The 19,918-nt window shown below is 38.7% G+C and overlaps 1 protein-coding gene across 1 annotated transcript in view; it reads right to left on the reverse strand.

Annotated features, from left to right (window-relative positions):
• The window catches only part of itfg1 (integrin alpha FG-GAP repeat containing 1), a 138,546-nt gene that overhangs the window by 64,776 nt on the left and 53,852 nt on the right, over positions 1 to 19,918 (reverse strand). The window contains exons 8-9 of the mRNA XM_084109122.1: positions 17,328 to 17,409; positions 9,646 to 9,740 (exon numbers count right to left, since the gene is read on the reverse strand). Of these exons, the coding sequence (XP_083965248.1) occupies positions 9,646 to 9,740; positions 17,328 to 17,409 (177 nt within the window). The remainder of the gene's footprint in view (positions 1 to 9,645; positions 9,741 to 17,327; positions 17,410 to 19,918) is intronic.

A 19,918-nucleotide genomic window follows, 5' to 3' on the forward strand; every position in this document is an offset into this window, starting at 1 on the left:
TTCATTCCCATTCTACTATTATAAGCTTCAGATCCAGAAACAAAATCATCTCTCTCTCTCTCTCTCGCACAGAATGGTCTTAACTCCCAGCCGAATTCCTCTGAATTGAAGACTCTTTTCATTCAACATAGTAATGATTATGCAAACAGTCATTGCCCTTGTGGCCATCTACAATCGGCTTCCATCATTCTGTGTCTGCGTGTGTAAATTGATTTATATCAGTGCTGACTGCCAGTTAATGCTAAGCCTTATTGATTTATTAGGGAGGGTAGATGGAAATCACAAAGCTGTGGGCTGTCATTGTGGTGAACACACAACAGGTCTACTCAAGACCCCCTAGCTGATAGCTACAGTCAAAATGATGCATGGTTGAGATTACTACTATTCTAAAGTTGGGTGTTCACACCAACTCAAATATTCGTCAAGAAATTTCAGCCCAATTTTCACATGCAATTTGTCTGTTCAGACCAATGCGTAAAAAACTTTGGACGAGCTGAATGAAAATGCAAAATTACTCTGTCACAGTAGGTGGCGCTTATAGAAAAGCAGAAATACGCAGGTTACCCAGGTACACACTTCTATTCACTATGGCATTTATCATATAACACCAAATACAAGAGTACAGATAAAAGAGAGCTACTTTCGGATTCTTCATCTACTATCCACTGTCGTTTGTAAAATGGTCTGTTCATGAGCGCCACCAAGTAACAGCAGTGGTTCTGTGCATGTGACCAAAATCTTATTGGTTGGTCAGGTTTAATCACAGTTTGAAGGAAAAGAGATTACAACACCTCACCGTAAAATGATATGTCGCATTGATGGCATGCAAATGTTTGTGTCGGTCTGAACAGACGTATTAACAGCCATTAATACGAAATGTTCAAAATGTTTATTGCACTGAATTTTCACAGCGAACATTCGTCTTGGTGTGAACAATCCTTTAGAGGTTTAAGGGAAAGCAAGAGAGAAAAACACCAAATATAAAAGACTAAGAGATGACTGAGTCAGTAAAGCTATCAAGCGTTAGATGGTGAGACATGTCCTGCTTTCAGATAAAAGAGAGCTGCTTGCATGTGCCAAACTTGGCATGTAGATGATAAGCCTGAATATGAGCAGGTTTGATCTACATTGAAAACATCCTTCCAAAGTTTAAAAATAACCTGAACCAGCTGCCGTGTGGAATAGGTTTTAGCGGCATTAGCTGCTGGCCAGTGAAGACTGTTGGCAGCAAACCAGGCTGGCATTGTCGACCTGTACCATTTCGCAAAGAGCACAGCACACATCATTATGCTAGATGTGGCAGCATCCCTTGACTGTAATGTTAACGGAAGAATGGAGGAGGCCGACAGGGTCACACAGAGAGGGATGTAAAAAGCACCATGCAGAATTCACGCAGGAATAAGCCTGACCGTATGTGACTGGTAAAATGTACTGCTTATCAGCAGCTTTTAGATAAATGTGAACAAGTTTAAGTCAATAATACAAGGCTAGTAAACAGATTTTAAGCTGCCATACAACAGGAGAGTATTTCCCCACCATCTGGACTCTCTGACAGGTCAGGGACAGTTTGGGCTACTCTTCTGGCAGGTGCCTAGAAAGCCTGCGTACACCACTCATTGTTTAAAAGGACATGAGAGCTCATCTGAGAATCAGTCAGGCCTTTCAAACGCAGACTCTGCACATTTATCATCCTGCTTGTGGTAAAAGTCCACCTGACAGACCAGGTGATCTTCTGACAAGACTCGTACAAAAAGATGCTATTGCACATCTAAGACTATGACTGGCATCCCAGAGTGTGCGTGACGGATGAGAAGTGATTAGAAAGCCTGAAAATGAAAAGAATGAGTGGAACGGGTAATTTGTAGTGTATGTGCGATGGGACTGTTGCTGATCACAGAGAAGAAAGAGGTAACTCTCTGCTAGAATTAGCCTCCCATCCAGCTATCCACTGCACTACTGATTAACCCAATCAACCCGAACTGGAGCACATGCACACACATACACACCTTAAGTTCAATCAAACAGAAATGAGATGGAAACTAATCAGTGTCATCCAGGATAATGAGACACTCTGTAATTAACCAACTACCATGGAAAACACGGCAATTTCTCATTTGGCTTCCTGCTTTAAGATGTTTATTGGCTGAACACAGCTGTGAAAGACCTGCATAAATGCAGAACGCATTGAGCGTCTAGACACTAAGAATGATGGGATACCTCAGCACTAGCGATTACTTCAGCTTTATAGGTTTTTATTCTGCTTGTTCACGACACACATGACAGTTTGTCATGTTATGAGCCACTTACATCATTTGAAGTGTCTCATTTGTGTAAAAGACGGCTTGAGCCCAGCAAACACCATGCGACCGAAAAGCCGATATGTCAGCAAATTAGGCAATATCATTGTTGCCAAAGTGACAGAGAGGGTAAGAGAGAGGGAATGATCTCTTTAATGCAGAAAGCCATGATAGCCTTTCCTTAGCAAAAGTAATGGGACATCTTAGATAGAGGAGATGCTGTGCACAGAATACAAATGGCCCATTTCTTCCCTCCCTCATATAAGTCGGAGAGACATCATCACGTTTGCATTGCCAAGACTCCATCCCTGTGGCTTTGTTTACTAAAGCGCAAAAAGTCCCTGTTATAGCCGAGCTATGCTTTCCACCACTCCCACATCCCAGCTGTGACACTTCATTAGGCCGAGAAATTAAAATCAGAGCTCGCCGGCGGGAAGACACCAGACGAGGTGCCATTACATCAATAGGTGCCACTGACAGATGATATGAAAATGCGACGTCTAATGAACTGCCATCTTTATGACATTCCGGGAGAAAAAGAAAGAAAGAAAAAAGGAAAGCCTCATTGCTCGTCGCATTACAGGGAACGCATGCCATTCCACCCTGCATGCGAAACAGAATCTACAACAGACGGTCTCTTCATTAGCCTCCCTAGAGGAGAGAAGCACAATTTGTAATGAAATATGGTACAAGAATCAGGAGACGAGCATGTCAGATCAGAGGTGTTAATGGCAGGAAAGGTGGAGAAGGGTACAGGGCAGGCTGTTATTACAGCATTCAGTGATTGCATCTGAAGAGAAAAGACTAGACACGACACCTGCAAGTGTCCAGAACTGAAGGTCACCTGAAGGCAGTGATTAATTTGTAAATTAGGAGGGCTGCAACAAGGACTAGTGGTGGATCTGGCAGGTTTGGGGGATGGGAGTTGTGAAACAAAGCGAGTTCAGCATCCTTTCGACACTTCAAGAAACCGATGTGATAAAAATACATTGCTTGTTGTGGACAAAGCTTTGTTGATGATTTTGGTGTGAGGGATCTAGTCTGTGGTGCAACGTCAGCTTGCGGTATTGCGACATGTTGGCAGAGCATTTCATTAGCCATGGTCAGTTTCCTAATAATTAGCATTAAGGTAATCTGCATGAATGTGTAAATAAAATTATTTTAATATTACACTACCATGTGTGTATATATATATATATATATATATATATAAATTCACAGAATAAAGTCATGCAGGAACGACATTTATATTATAACAGAATTTTAATTTGTTGTTGAACTATAACATTTTATTTATTATGTTGTTAATATTGATTAAATTGCCTATATTTATTTTTATATAATCCTCTTTTGCCACACTTTTAAAATGATTAGGGCATATACAGATAAAAAAGTAATTGTAAAGTTGTGATATTTAGTTGAATATATATATATATATATATATATATATATATATATATATTATATAAAAATATAAATTAATAATCAACAGTTCTGCTTTCTCTGTAAATGATTATTGTGGCAAACTGGCAACAAATATCAGTATTACACAGCCAAGAGTAATACAATATGCAATATTCATTTCAACAGCTTCTGCACAGCTCCAATGAGAAATCATTAGTACTGATGATGTTTTCACTCTTTATACAACGTTTTTTAGGTTAAGTAACACAAATCACAAATAACAGAGCATTTGAGAAAGCATCCCACTGCAGTGGCGCCAGATCGGCTTGTCAAAAACACCCCTTCACTGACAAAAAGACAAAATGAATGACAAAACTTGTCCCCAATTGTGAATGTTAAAGCACATAATATTAGACGGTAACTGAGCCACTTAAGGAAAGAGCTAAGGTTGAAATCAAGGGCTGTGTTAGAAATTCTGCTGTCACTAAGACCAAATGCACAGATCCGATATACTGACAAAAATCCAATTTCTTTCTCAAATGTTTATGTTCACTTAAGACAAGACCTGTTTATGAGGATATTTTGACAATTGTGTGTGTATTTGACCATTCTAGTGCAAGACGACGCGAAAGAGCTCACGTGATCTGCACGTGATGTGCGAGCTACTGTCTGTATGTGAGAGCGTTCCAAAGCAGCAGCGCATTTAGAAACCTACGTGTACAATAAGCTGTTTAAAACATGCATTCATCCAATCAATTTTGAGCATCCAGGTGGTATAATCAAACAAATCTTGTGGAGTGCTCTCGGAGTACTGCATGCGTTTATTTGTCATTTTAAATGTTGGAAACGAAGCGTAAAAGTGGACTTAAAATATTTCCTATCCTGATGCGCCCTCTATAGTCCATGATCAGCGACTAGTCGATGTCAAGTTTAAAGCATCATGGCTCGAGTCTGTGCAACCTCTAGTGCACAGTACAGAAAACAGCGCACGAATACTGAATTGAGTTCTCTTTCGCGCTTGAATGATTTAAAATCACAGGAATCAAAATGTGCGTGTCTTATCGAATCCACGGAAAACTCTTTTAGGAGGTTCTGCCCATCAGGTAAAACTTCTATTTTGGCTAATTTCTGATAACGCTTTCAGCTGCCAATAAAAGCGCAGCCATCTCAGCTCCCATAACACATTTTACCATATTCAAATCTGCACACATTCCCCCTTAATCAGTTTAGCTCATGTTAAGAACTATTCAGATTCTGTGTGGGTCGACTAACAACTCATGAGTGGCAGCACACAAGCTGAACAGGTGGTGCTGTGACTCTAGGGGAGTGGGACGGCATGAGTACTGACAGAATCACCAGCTGCCTGAGCGAAAGAGAAAATGAAGGCCTCAGTACCCTGTAAGCAGATAATGGCCAATCTAACCTCCTCAGAGTGCAGCAATGGCTCAGTACAGGATGTCTTTACACGGATGTCTGAAAAATGTAACCCTTAGTAGCTTTGCCCACAGGACATTTCCTTCTGATCATTTAGAGGTGTCAGGATAAACGGAAACACAAAGCCACATCTGCACTTACACTGATCAATACCGCTTAAGGTGATTTCAGACTCACAAGATACATAGATAGCAAATACCCAGACAGACAGACACACACACGGCCAGCAGTACTCGGAGTGTGAGCCATGATAGTTAGTTTTAGATACGTAATTTTATTTATACTCCTCTGAGAAAAAAAAGTATGAAATAAATGGCCTGTCACACTCAGCTGATGCTGCCAAGCTGGAAACAAAGTTGCTATTACAGAGTACATGAAAATGAAATGAATAAGTGTGAGACGCCCCGGGCTGAAAGAGAGAGCAGCTCAGCCTATGAAGGCGTCCATTCCTCCCTCCTTCCCCCGTTCACTCCCTCATGACTCTGTTGAAATTCAATACACACGTACACAGACGCTCAATTCCACCACCTCAGACAATCTATTGCCTCGCTCTCCATCATTTCCTCCCCATCTCTTTTTCTCTCACCCGCAATGTTTTATGGATGCTGCTTTGCTGCATTGCAGCTTAAGGGATAGTTTAATTCTGTGGTGATCCCAAAGTCTTTCTCTCATTCTTTTCGAGTCTGGGAACCACGTCTATGATCCAGGCACCCATTTAAAGGGGTGGTTCAGGATTTTCGACATCGGACCTCATTTTCAAGTGAGCCTGGTTGTTATTCATCAGTGGAGACAGTTTTCAAAAAAATTCATCCAGTCCTTACTTTTGGATAGTTCGCCGGTGCTAGGCTAGCGCGAGTCAACGGTGCACGTTAGCCTGCCATTAAAAACAGTTTTACCCACTCCACAGTACACCAAAAGCAAATAAATTATAACGCCAGACTATCGATGTAAATGTCTATTGAGAGAATAATGTTAGAAATCAAAGTACTCTTGTCAGCGGCAGGTAAATACACTTGCGTGATTGTTATGTGGACTGGCTCTCTCGGTTTCCTAGGTAACCAAATATAACTCCGCCGCTGCTGTAGACTGCTTATAAATACAGGGAACAAATTATAACTAATGCAATGTGATGAAAGGGTAGTTTTATTTCTAACATTATTCTCTCAACAGACATTTACATCGATAGTCTGGCGTTATAATTTATTTGCTTTTGGTGTACTGTGGAGTGGGTAAAACTGTTTTTAATGGCAGGCTAACGTGCACCGTTGACTCGCGCTAGCCTAGCACCGGCGAACTATCCAAAAGTAAGGACTGGATGAATTTTTTTGAAAACTGTCTCCACTGATGAATAACAACCAGGCTCACTTGAAAATGAGGTCCGATGTCGAAAATCCTGAACCACCCCTTTAAGGTGAAAAACAAACAGGTGTAAACCATATGCAAAAATCAGGAAATGTCAATCTCAGGAAATGAGATGTCTCATCGTCAAAACGTTCAATACAAAACACAATTTGAGTGTTTCTGAACTACTGTAGCTTCACTTTTGAGGACACAATTACTGAAATTGTCTCAAATGTTAGAAGCTAAACCTGAAGAGAAATGGGTCATAAAGAGAAAAAATATATATTTTAGGGTAGTACTTCAGGGTAAAGATAAGCCTTAGTTTATGGTAAATGAACGTAAACAGCCAGTTAAGAAATCACATGTGTATATTAGATCTGTGTATTAAAGCAGCGTAATATACAGTACCTACTGCTATATATGCTGTTAATATGAATCATAAAACAAATGAAAGAGTGCCATGTAAAACATAAAACACCATGTAAGAGTGAATTTTGCATAATAGGTCCCCTTTTACCAAAAAGAGAAAAAATATTTTAATTTTAAAATTAAAAAATGTACATACACGCACCACCTTTATTAACAACACAAGTGACTGGGAAATGCACATTTATAAAGCCAGTAAAATATGTGTATGTGTGTGTGTGTGTGTGAGTGAGTGAATGTAATGACAATCGCTGTCCCCAATCACTCTAATGAGTGTGATGTTACATGTGTTTACACTGTCAATATTAAGCAGATGAGCTGGAAAGGAAAACAGAGAGAATGAGTTTATTTAGCAGACTTTGTGTGATTAGCAGACACACACCCACCAGTCCACACAAACATGCTTAAAAACAGAGAAACCCCTGGGCCAATTAAATCATAGACTGCAGTTCTTTGACTATAACACGAGCGCGTCTTTTGTTATTCTCTATCTTTTGTCAAGTGTTTGTTTTCTTTTTATCTTGTCTTTTCAATACACCATGTGTGCTGCTATGTCTATATCAGTCTTGTTCATTATTTGGCAGCGTTAAATAAGTGCTTTCAAACCAATGCAGATAGCTGTTTTCTGAATGCTAAAAAGAATGGAAGAAAGAAAGGAAGACCAATAATGGACAAAGAGAAAGGATGGACAAATGGGAAAATAATGAAAGAGTCCAACTTTTCTTTCCTTTCAGTATCTGATGGTGAAGACTAGCGCATGTGGCAGGCGGACAAAAGCTGACACGTGTTCCCCGCCCTTTACATTCTTGCCCTCTCCTCGTCTCCGTCCATCTTTGTTCCCTTTCTCTCTGGTTCCAAGGCCTGTGACAGACGGACTGTCTGTGTGTGTATGTGTGCGAGGACAGCGAGATAACCGCTGCCTTCCACTGTGAAGTTGACATTCAGTTAAGAGCATGAGCTGCCAGCCCACAGCAGGCCTTCCACTGATTATAAAGAACGATCAATCCATCAATTGACAACTGACAATCCCTCCATTCATTCATCTGATAATCCACCACTTCATTTTTCACTTACAGACAATCCATACATCCATACAAAATTAGGGCTGGGTAAAAGTACAGTGTGTGTACAGTTGTAGTTTGGTTATCCTGGTTCTTTTGGTCCAGATCAAAAAAGAAAATGATGCATTTATTCCTGGTTCGCTAAGCGTTCACACCGTCAAACCAGCGCTAGGAATTATTGTATCTTGTGACATCACGTCCTGTTTTTGGATCGTTTAGATATCTTTGGTCCATTTTGCATTCATATTTCAGTCGAATTGCACCGGAGTTTGTTTGGAAGTGCACCTTTTCAGGGGGCTCGGTCTGCTTGTTTGGAGCGCACCGAGGTTCGGATGGCAGAGTTTACACTTATTAGTACTAGAGTTTGTTTAAATCTAAACAAACCTGCCAGTTGAGAACATACCCTTAAGGTGATGATACACGGGGCAACTTTTTGAGCAATGTTGCTGGGCAATGTTGCCGTCAACAGGCAACCAGGTGAGACACAGGGGCCACGACCGATCTAAATTATCTAGATAGAAATTTGTTGCCCATTCTCAATGGGAAAGTGCCCAAACAACATCGCTCGGCAACACTGCTCAAAAAGTAGCCAAAAAGAATTATCGGTTTGAATCAGTCTGAAACACTACCCTGTATAATTTACAACATTAGCAGAGAGAATTTCTTTCATATGTGAGGAGAATGATTATTATTTAACAAATATACACTACAGTTCAAAGGTTTGGGGTTAGTAGGATTTTTTTAAATGTTTTTGAAATAGATCTCTTTTGCTCACCAAGGTTGGAATTATTTGGTATAATATAACAAAAGTACAAATATTACAATTTCTAATAACGTTTTTTCCACTTCAAAACATTTTAAAATGTGATTTTTACTTGTGATGGTAAAGCTGAATTTTCAGCATTAGTCTTCACATGATCCTTCAGAAATCATTCTAATATGCTGATTTGCTGCTCATGAAACATTTCTTCTTATTATTGGGTAATGGGTTGCTATGAAAATGATTGGACTGAAAGACTATCCCAATATTGAGAGTCTGTATGAGCAATGTACATTGAATGAGGCTAAAAGGATTTTAAGTGACCCATCTCAGGTTTAAAAACTCTTTTGTGCCGGTATCAATTAGACTGTTGAACTTGGATTAGCGACGTCTACCTATTCTTATGTGTACGTGTATGGTGTGTATGAATATTTTGTGTAATTTTTTAATGTATCAGGTTTTGTCGAAATGCTGGCTGTTGAGTCCATTACAAATTTCCCTATCAGGGACAATAAAGTATATTTCAATTTTAATTTTAATTATCAGTGGGGAAAAGCACAGTTGTGCTGGTTAATATTTTTGTGAAAGCTGTGACATTTTTTTTCAGGATTCTTTGAGGAACAAAAAGTTCAAAAGAACAGCATTTATTTAAAATATAAATCTTTTATTTTATTTATTTAAAAAAACTTACTGACCCCAAACTTTTAAACAGTAGCGTACCCAAATGAATCTAAATAATAAATCATATCAAGAGCTTGTGAATCAGGAAATCTGTATCAATTCCCAATTCCCAACAATTCATTCATCTCTCAAATCAACGCATTGGTTTTAAAAACAACTGTGACAATGTTTAAAACAGTGCTGTCACTGTCCTCATAGCACCTCTGAAACCTCACTGAGTAATAATGGAAGGCTTGCGTACCTCTGCCCCTCCAGTCTTGGCTAGGTAAATTGCACTTTTGCCACATGCATCATCCATACAGACCGGCAATAGGTGGTCTTGGGAGCCGTCACCATCTGAGTAAAAACAGAAAAAGAGAGAGTAAGTGAGAATGGAAGGTGTAAAATGAGGTATATGATACACTAATGCATCTTTTAATTAGCTTTACAATGCTCCTGAATCCAGCATATGGAGATAACATCATGTGATCTTGAGCATGTGTAATGAAGTGTGTAGCAGCCTGGTGCGTAGCAGTTTGTCCTGGTGTCAAAATGATGTCCCTGAGTCTTTATTCCTTCATGTTTACCACTTGCATGCTTGACACAAAGCAACTATTATTTATAAGTAATATTAATAAATCGGGAAAGGAATAACATGAATCAAGAAAAAAAAAAAAGAAAAAAAAAAGAGAACTGGAGGGAGCAGCAGTAAAAAACAAAATAGGAGATATGCATTGACATTCATAGGATCTACCACACACCAAATAGCCACGTAGATCAGACTGGCAGCCTGCGGAGAGACAGAGAAGTACATGCGCACATGCACACACACACCCACACGCTTTTCCACCATGGTGGAGACTTTCCACTTTCAGATTCCTGTAGTGCAACCTGTAAAGCATGATGCTCACCATGTCAGTCATGGGTTTGATAATATATAAAGGCAGCTTACTCAAATATAAAGGTATCTATTCTATATATATTAGGGTTGTCGCAGTTTATATATGTGACCCTGTACCACAAAACCAGTCTTATGGGTATTTTTTTTTAAATTGAGATTTATACATCATCTGAAAGCTGAATATATAATCTTTCCATTGATGTATGGTTTGTTAGGATAGGACAATATTTGGCCGAGATACAACTATTTGAACATCTGGAATCTGAGGGTACAGAAAATCGCCTTTAAAGTTGTCCATTTCTATTGGTGATAGTGCTGCATCCATTCACAAAAATAAATGTTTTATATATTTAAGGTGGGAAATTTACAAAATATCTTCATGGAACATGATCTTTAATTAATATCCTAATGATTTTTGGCATAAAAGAAAAATCTATAATTTTGACCCATACAATGTTTTGTTGGCTATTGCCACAAATATACCCGTGCAACATAAGACTGGTTTTGTGATCCAGGGTCACATATTACCGGTATTGAAAAATTGATATCATGTTATTACTGCACATACTTAATATCATAAATAATCCAGCACCAGTCACACTCCAACATAGTAGGTGGCAGTATTGCAACACTGGTTACCACCCGTCATAAAACTGAAAAAAGATGTCAACGCCGTGTGTACGTAGTTACTACTGCTGCAAAAAAATCACTTCAGAGGAGATGAGAGATGGAAAAAGAGACACTTTACCTGCACCTGAAAAAAAGTTAGCTCACCATTGTGGAGTTTTATAGATTCCTTAAAAAAGTCTGCAGGAAGTGCCTATCAACAGTAAGCACAAAAGGGTGCAACACCACGACCTGTTCACCAACCTTTGCCTCCATTATCCTGCAGATATTGCCATGGTAGAGAGAGTGAGTTGCATTTACAAGTTTGCTAGCCCTGAAACAGGAAATGTAACATTAAGGTCTTGTGTTGTTAAAGCTCAGTTATCATAGCTCTGGACTTGATTCTCATGGCAGTGTTTTCTTTCAGAATTTCTATAGATTTCTATAAATTCTAGATTTACAAAGAAAACATTTTGGCATTAGGGATTGGAATTAGTTAATGCTTAAAAATGTAAAAGTTTTACCTTATAAATAGAATTTAGTTTAATTAATTTTAAAATTCGTCGCCGGAGTGAATGGGAACATGATTAATTGACAATATTTGAAAAAAATATAAGTGTTTCTTAAGTCAATACTTTTTAATGGCTTGTCAACTTTCCATTCCTTTTGAATAAGAAATAATATCAAGTCGTCAAAATACAACTCGTCAAAACTCCGCGAATCACAACAAGCGTATCGGTGAGAACACTAATTTAAACAGCATATACACACACACAAACTTGACTGCACATCATGTTTTTGACATTATACTGCTTTCAATCGTAATGCAATAGAAATGAACACAAAAAAACACATGCATACGTCTATTAGCTCTAGAAACACACAACAAAAGTCCTTCACGACACACACACACACACACACACAGAATGTCATGATGACTGGGTGTTAAATGCCACATCACATTGACTTCAAGCGAGAAAAAAAAAAAATGGTAACAAAGGCCATCTCTGCCATTCGCTACCTTCCTGACTGCGCTGTAGTATTACATATCATTCAACTAATGAATAATGCATTTGGCTGTCACGTGTAAAAAAAGAAAAGAGCAATTACCATCTTGATAGAGCAGATGGAGAATTTTGTCTAACATATGTTGTGCATTCATAATGACACGTCCATGTCAAGACTGACTACATTCTGACAGTGCATACTCATGAATTATAATTATTTTGCACTGTAGCCTACACGTGCTCTCACAGTTCTTGCAGCTTGATCTGGATTCTGGACTTTAGTAGTTTACATTGCACTACCGTTCAAAAGTTTGGGGTCAGTAAGTTTTTAAAGTTTTTAAATTAATTTAAAGTAATGTATTCCTGTGATAGCAAAGCTGAATTTTCAGCATCATTACTCCAGTCTTCAGTGTCACATGATCCTTCAGAAATCATTCTAATATGCTGATTTGCTGCTCAAGAAACATTTATTATTATCAGTTTAAAACAGTTGTGCTGCTTAATATCTTTGTGGAAACTGTGACACATTTGTTAGGATTCTTTGATGAGTAGAAAAACATTTATTTGAAACAGAATATGAATGAATTTAAATGTCACTTTTGATAAATTTAATTCATCATTGCTGAATGAGAGTATTAATTAAAAAAGGTAATAACCCCAAATTTTTAAACGGTAGTATGTCACGAAAACAGAAAGATAAACAATTAGCACAACCATTTTTTTATTCCCAAAACTACACAGATTTGGTTGGTGAATACAAACAAGTTGGTGAATATTTCATTTGTGTTAAAGTCCCCCTGTAGTCAATAATTTTATCCCTTAAAACTCATCTTTGATCAAAATTTTTCTTCATGCCTTAAAATAGCTTGAATGTAACTACACCCTTCATTTAGTATACAAGGACCCATGAATATGCAAATTAGCCTCAATCACATGTGCTCAGATATCCACTCGGTCAACTTTACTGTAGTTAAGGCTGCACAGTGGCAAGTGGAAATACTGGTTTAATTCAGCCATATATGTTTGAACCAGAAACTGATTCAGAAGAAGTGGAAGAGTGAATTATACAGGTTCGTTTAAGTCGATGTATTAATGGTAATGCGTTTTCTGTTTCCGACACATAACGCTAATTAATATAATTAGCCTTCTACTTGACTATGTTATCAATCAGCTAATGATGTGCTGCTAATGTTCCTGTTCACAATCTCAGAGTCAGCTGCTTTCTAAAAATCAGCATCCTTAGAAAAGTTTTGAACAACTCAGAACGTCAGTGGAGAAAGGCATATAGTTCATCATGACATTGTAATCATCCCCTGCTTCAGAGCAAGATGATGTGCTAAAGCCCGCCCGCATGTTGACGTGATTTTTGTGACGTAAGAAACACTGGCGATTTCAAACCGCATTTTTGAGACTGTCTTTAGATCACTGCAGTTTTAAGGAGAAAATACTCAGCAATGGTGTTGACTTGTGAATTTGCACATGGTTTGTCTTAAAGCATATTAAAAACACCATATAGACATATAAACAACATAAAAAACTAAAAAAAAAAAAATAGTGCTCAAACAGAATAAAATAATGTCATGAATTCCAACCAGTCTTTAAAAAGCTGAGGAATCAGTGCTGGAATTCAATTCAAGAAAAGAACTTCACCCTTGTATTGCAAGTAAAACTAGACAAACAGCCGCAGCGGAGCTGGACTATGGGCCTCAGAGCTTACATCACTGCTTGGCAGGCTTGACTAGAGGCATGATGAAATATCTGCTCTGAGATCTTTGCTGTGCCATCTGAGGTGGGAGAGAGCATTAGTCCGACCTGCTTGCTACCCAACAGGATTGCGCTTTCCTTCGTTTTTTGAGCGGATTATTCTACACCTGATTTAAACCAGACCGCAAGCCTCTTGCAGTAACTGCTGTAACTGTTTTGCTGGAGTGTTTGGAGCAGAGAGGGATGGCTGGAGAATACTAACGGAGAGAGAGAGAGCGCTAGAAGAGAGGAGATGAGAGAAGGTCACTGGGGTGTATCTTTGATCTGCCACTTAGGTGCGAGACGGAGAAGAGAGCCGTGCCATAACTGACAGGCAGGAGTGTGATCAGAATAACACCCATTTCAAATCAAACAAGCGGACCCTCCCTTCTCTCCCTCCCTCGCTCACTTTCTCCATCTTCCCCACCTTCCTCCCACCTCCTTTCACTTCTCAACACAAGGTATACCTTTCACTGCACACCACATTCCTTTCATTTCGTACATTTGAAATGAGTCTTTGAAGCACCTCACTTTCACGATTTCTCTCAGCATTTCACTGTAAGTCATATTAATGTGCAAATCTACTCGCAGGTGCTGCAAACCCAACGTTTATATTTCTAATTAAGTACAAGTTCAAATGTTAGCGGTGAAAAGGGGATAACAAAAGCATAAATCAAGGTTGCGACTTTGATGATCAGTACAATTACGCCATTTAAACAAGCCCACGTCCCCGAGGGCAAAGCCTTCAGCCGTTTATAGAAAGCGAAAAGCTGCGGGACCTGTGCTTTCAGCGCCTACTCAAGCCAGGATCTGTCCTTGGCTTCAGAGGAAGCCATTCGCTTCCCATTACCACCCACTTAATGGGAGCAGCATCGCTATGATTCACCTGTATTGTGTGTGAGGGGGTGAGAATGCAGCTAAAGCCGGTGTGTATCTGTCTTTACCCTCAGCGCACATCAGCTACCGCGCTCTGTCCTGTCAAAGACAATCACCATCAGGGAGCTGCAGCTTGTTCCTCACACCAAATCATCTCATAATGACTGTACAGGCTCCTACACTCACACACTACTGTAGCTAATTGGTGCAGACAGTTTGATGCCTGTGTGTGTGTACTAGACGGTGGTGAAATGCACATGTGGTAAGGGAAGTTAAAAGCTTTGAAGGTAACCAAAGAACAGGTGAAAAACAGGAGAGAAGGATGGAGAAGGACAAAGCCGAGAGAGATGTTGATCATCGGGGTTTGGCAGAGATCTTTGCAGTCCTGTCTCCAGGAGCATCTCACACTAATCCAACAAAGCCTTTTTCTGTGTGAACCATATTATTGACTCGCGCACATACATGTAGACTAGAGCTCGTCTCACATGCATGTCTCTTTCCATCCCCAACATCATTTATCATCCTAAATCACAGTCTACAGCTCATTCTCTCTCTCTTTATATCTATCCACTCCCCCAACCTCTTGATTTGCATCCCTTACCGTCACTGTGACATCATTTCTGTGAAGCGGTAAAGGTCATAAGATGATACATCTCAAAGGTTTTAGATGTCATAATCATAGGTCAGCTTACAAAGGCCACGCATGTCCCAAGCTCCTGCTTACCAGAACACAGTCTAACATAGATTTCACCCACGCATGACACCAAACAGATTATTAAGTGAGGTTATATTTCAGGGTTTCATTTACAATGGGGAGCTTATTAAAAACTGTTGTCAAAAATACCCCCCCCCCACACCAAAAAAAAAAAAAAAAAAAAAAAAAGGTCTTCACACAGTCCTCTTCCAAAATAAAAGCTTGGTGTAACTGGATGCATGGATTGAAAAAATTACGACAAAAAACATTTTAATCTTTTAAAGGTAATATTTCATGTAAAAGAATTGTATTTTAAATGTATTTTTACATAAATAAATAAAAATAGATCATAAAACACAGAATATAGAAAAATGTATATTGAAACCAAGGAAATGAAATGCAGCATTATTTTGTATTTCAGTGAAACAAAGTGATTTTGTGAAATTTATTATGTGTGACATTCATTTCATTTGGGCATCCAAGTTATTCGTTAGATGCTTGTCAATGTCATATATTCCTGTTATTCAAGAAGAGTAAAACATTTAGAGACTTGTGGTGGCTTGTATTTCCTAAATTTAAGAAGGTTGTTTTGATTTCTTCTTGTTATTCTCAGGTAACCTATTCAAAAGGCAGATGATTCAGTATGTAAATAAATGCAAGACAGAAAGCCATCAATGTCAATGTTTATTTTACAAAAAAACAAAAATGCACAGTACACCTAACAGTGAAGCAGTTTGTGCTCAACTGCAGAAAATGACTAATAAAAAAAGAGGATGAGATAATAGGAATTTAACAGCTGCCTTGAAAATACTGCAATACTTTTGGGTTAGATTTCCAGCTGGAGTCTAGTATGCTAACCAGTGTTAACTTAGTGTCACTGAGATAATTTTATAGTTTATATTAATATTTTAAAGTATATTAAAATTAATTTAAAATAATCATATACAAACATGTTTATATATTTATATTTTCTGTTTTCATTTTGGTTAAAGTTTTAGTAATTTTGTTTTTGTTATTTTTATTTAAAAAAAAAACATGTTTATATGTCAGAGTCTGTTCTCTCGTCTTGTATTGTTTGATTTCTCTTTCTGTTCTATTCTAGTGCTTGCTGTTAGTTTGAAAATTGGTTCAGTTCTCCTCCATTCCCTGTCTGTTTGTTTCTATGGTTACAGATTGATTTGAGTTCTCAGTTCAAGTGTCTTGCATTGTTGTTGTTTAACATCAGTGTGTTTGTGGTTGTGTTCTCTTATATTGTATAAGAATATACTCTTTAGTGTTATTCTTGGACTAAAGTATTCAGTATCTCCTTCTTCGTGCGCTTCATTACAGCCACCGACCGTGACAATATAGTTTTTAAATTCGATATTTTAGTACATCAAGTTAAAATGAAAATGAGAAATTTTGCCATGGCAATTAATTAATTATTTTATTTCAGTTAACATTTTTTTTTTCCAAGTAATGAAAATGTTTTTATTACAGTTTTAGTTAACTTTAATAACCCTGATGCCAACTGTCCTCAAAAAAGCATCATAACATGACTGATTGTGAGTTTAATGGAAAAAAACCCATCCTGCTTAAAACTATCAACCTTTGAAGCTCTTTGCTCTGTAAACACCATAACAGCTTGAAGTGACATTTTCCAAAATGACAAAAGAAAGAGTTCAGAGAAAACAGATTAAAGAGTGCAGTGAAGGGCTCTTGTTTGGTCAGATAAGTTAGCTTTGAATATAAAGGCCAAGCCCCTGAGACGCAGCTCAGTTGAACACATTCAATCTTTTAGGTCATTTCACTTTGCTTATCAATCATTTATGCTATGTGTGATTTCACTGCCGGTGTCATCCCAGCTATCAGTGGGATGCTTTTGGAAAGGGGAAATTTGTATTGTTAATATTTAATAGGATCCCACAGGAGCTTATATTCAATTTGGCACCATGTGTGTGCGTTGAATTTATGTGTTGTGCATGTATTGCCGTTAAAGACTCAGGGCTACTTTCAGATTCTGAACTGAATCAGAATTGAACAGTTGAACAATTGAACAGAATTTTTGGTCGTATCGGAGTGAATGCATGTAATGCCACATCTAAACACAACACAAACAGAGATCTGCTACTACTCACCGAAGTCTACGAAAGCAGACTGACCCACTTTCATTGCATTCTCCGGTGCTTTTCCAAGCAGGCTGCTAATGAAGTTCCCGTCCTAATGAACAGAAAGATTTAACAGGATTAAAACACACACTTTCATTTCCTTTAAAAAGTACATTTCCTTTCATGCAGAGCTTACAACTGTAGAAAAAAACCCCTTGTGCTTCAGCAGCAGGAACAAAATTCCTCTAATTTCTAAAGTGTCAGCGGAGCTGTCGGAACTGAGCTTATAATTTAGAGCATCTGAAAAGCACAGCCGCTGTGGGCATGATGGTGAAGAAGCCCAGACTGACACGGGTGGGGGAGGGTTGCTTGGAGTCTGCACTGCCCGATGGACAGTACGAGACAATGCAGCAAGACAAAACAATGTGTGGACTGACAATCTGAACAGCGAATTTAAAGGGAAGGTTACCATCTGATTGACAGGCCATGAGGCAGTGGGGCAAAGAGAGCAGAAGTAACTGACAGCAGACGTGCAGTGTATGTGTGGACTGAAGGTGAGAGACTGGTAGGTAGCAGGGGTCACAGAATGATGGCTAATTGGAGTACAGAGAGGTCAGAGGGCAGGGTAAAGCTACTGTGCACATTGATTAGCCCATGTAAGCCAAAGCACAGCATGGCACCGGTGATCAAAGCGAGTCCGGGAAAAACCTGCTAAGACAGGAGCTTCTGAAAAGCCTGAGAGATATGCTGAACAGAGGCCTCTACAAAAAAAATCCAATACAGTGAACTGACTGTCCACCACAATAATGTGAAGCAGACAGCAGAGACACATACGTTTCACAAGGACCATATCAAAGCCACACTACTACTGAGTCATTCATTACGTCAGACTACAGGTCTTACAGGGTACGGACAGAGAAGAGAGTTGAAAGAGCATGTCAGAATGAATGAACAAAACTACATAGTTTGTATGTTGTTTATGTTTATGTGCTTTTACAATGCATGTAAATGCAAATCTGAACAATTTATAAAGAATACATAAATGCTTGTCAGCTCCGGGAGAGAGTGGTACAGATAAACTAGGGCTGGGAATCACTGGGTACTTCACGATACGCGATACATTGTTCACGATACCGATAACATCACGATATGGCGATACTGCGATAATCGATATATTATCAGTAATAACTCACAATATATCATGTTTTAAGAAATAAAAAGATTTTTTTTTTTAATTAGGAAAATGAATCTCCATTTATTTTTTTGGATGAAACACAATAACAAAAACAACTTGTGTCTTATCAGTTGCAACAAAACAGTCACAGACACTATTTTTGTTTTTCTCGCAGATGATTTTTTTCACTCGTTACGAGCACCTCCCGACCTCCCGATAATTTTTAAACATGTTTAAAAAATTCGGGGAGTCGGCCCGATTTTCACCAGCTGTCCCCTATTGCCAAATCATACACAACCACGTCGATGGGGCTATACCTCAGTGGCAGCAACCATAGCCTACAGCGTGCGCATACACTGTCACTGTCACACACACACACTTTTCTCTCTCTCTCTCTCAAGTTTTTATGTTGAAAGGAATGGCTATTGTTCTCTGCTTTTCAACAAATCATTTGCACACACATTTCTGTAATTTTTCTATCTGAAGCTTTGCCTGCATGCATGCAACATGACGGTCTCTGTGTTTAGCGCGAAAGCCCACGTGATTGCTGCCGGCTCGGGATAAAATTCATGCAGGACAGTCGTGCCGTGTACCAGCTGCTTTGACGCAATTATCAGTTAAACTGACTCGCAACGTGTGCAATATCTCACGACCTCCCGAGTGTCCGAACTCGCACCGTGTACGCCCGCCCTAACAGCTTTTAAGATCGATACTTGGCAAGAGCGCATCGAGAATCGATCGCGGGAGTAAATATCGCGAGATATCGCCATATCGATATTTTGGCGCACCCCTAAGATAAACGCATCATGTATCATAGCGTACATGTTTTAAACATTTAAATAGACAAATTACAAAGTAGTCAAAATGTGTATGGCGGCAACATTTTGCGATTGTGCTGCACTCATTTCATTAGAGTTTACACTCATTTGTGTATCATATCTTACAAGGTTTTAAACATTTAACGAGATATATCAAATAGTAGAAAATGAGCATGATGCAGTATTTTAGTTGATATTACTCCTGGCAGGCTCTGATTAAGAGATGCATAGAGGCAACATGGCTATTAGATTTTCGATTGTGCTGCGCTCATTTCATTAAAGAGTTTACACTCATTGACTTCACACAGTCATTATAGCATAACGATTTTAGTGGTTTATGTAAAATATCATGCTATGCTTTTCACTGGCTCACCTGTTATCCATCAAACATGAGTTGTGACTGTATCTGTCGAATATTTTTCCAATTATTTGGTAGGATTCGTTAATCGTCTTGTTTTCAATGCTGCCCTGTGCATTTAATTTATAAAATTGCTTTGCTACTGAATTACTACATAATATTTCTCAGCAACGCAATTAAACTCACAGTTTTACAGTTAGAGAGACGCGTAGAGTAGTGAGATGCTGCAGAGACAGGTAATTCACATATGCACAATCTCTATATATCTCTT

The sequence above is a fragment of the Abramis brama genome (assembly GCF_963993115.1).
Source record: "Abramis brama genome assembly, chromosome: 3".
Classification (NCBI taxonomy): Eukaryota; Metazoa; Chordata; class Actinopteri; order Cypriniformes; family Leuciscidae; genus Abramis; species Abramis brama.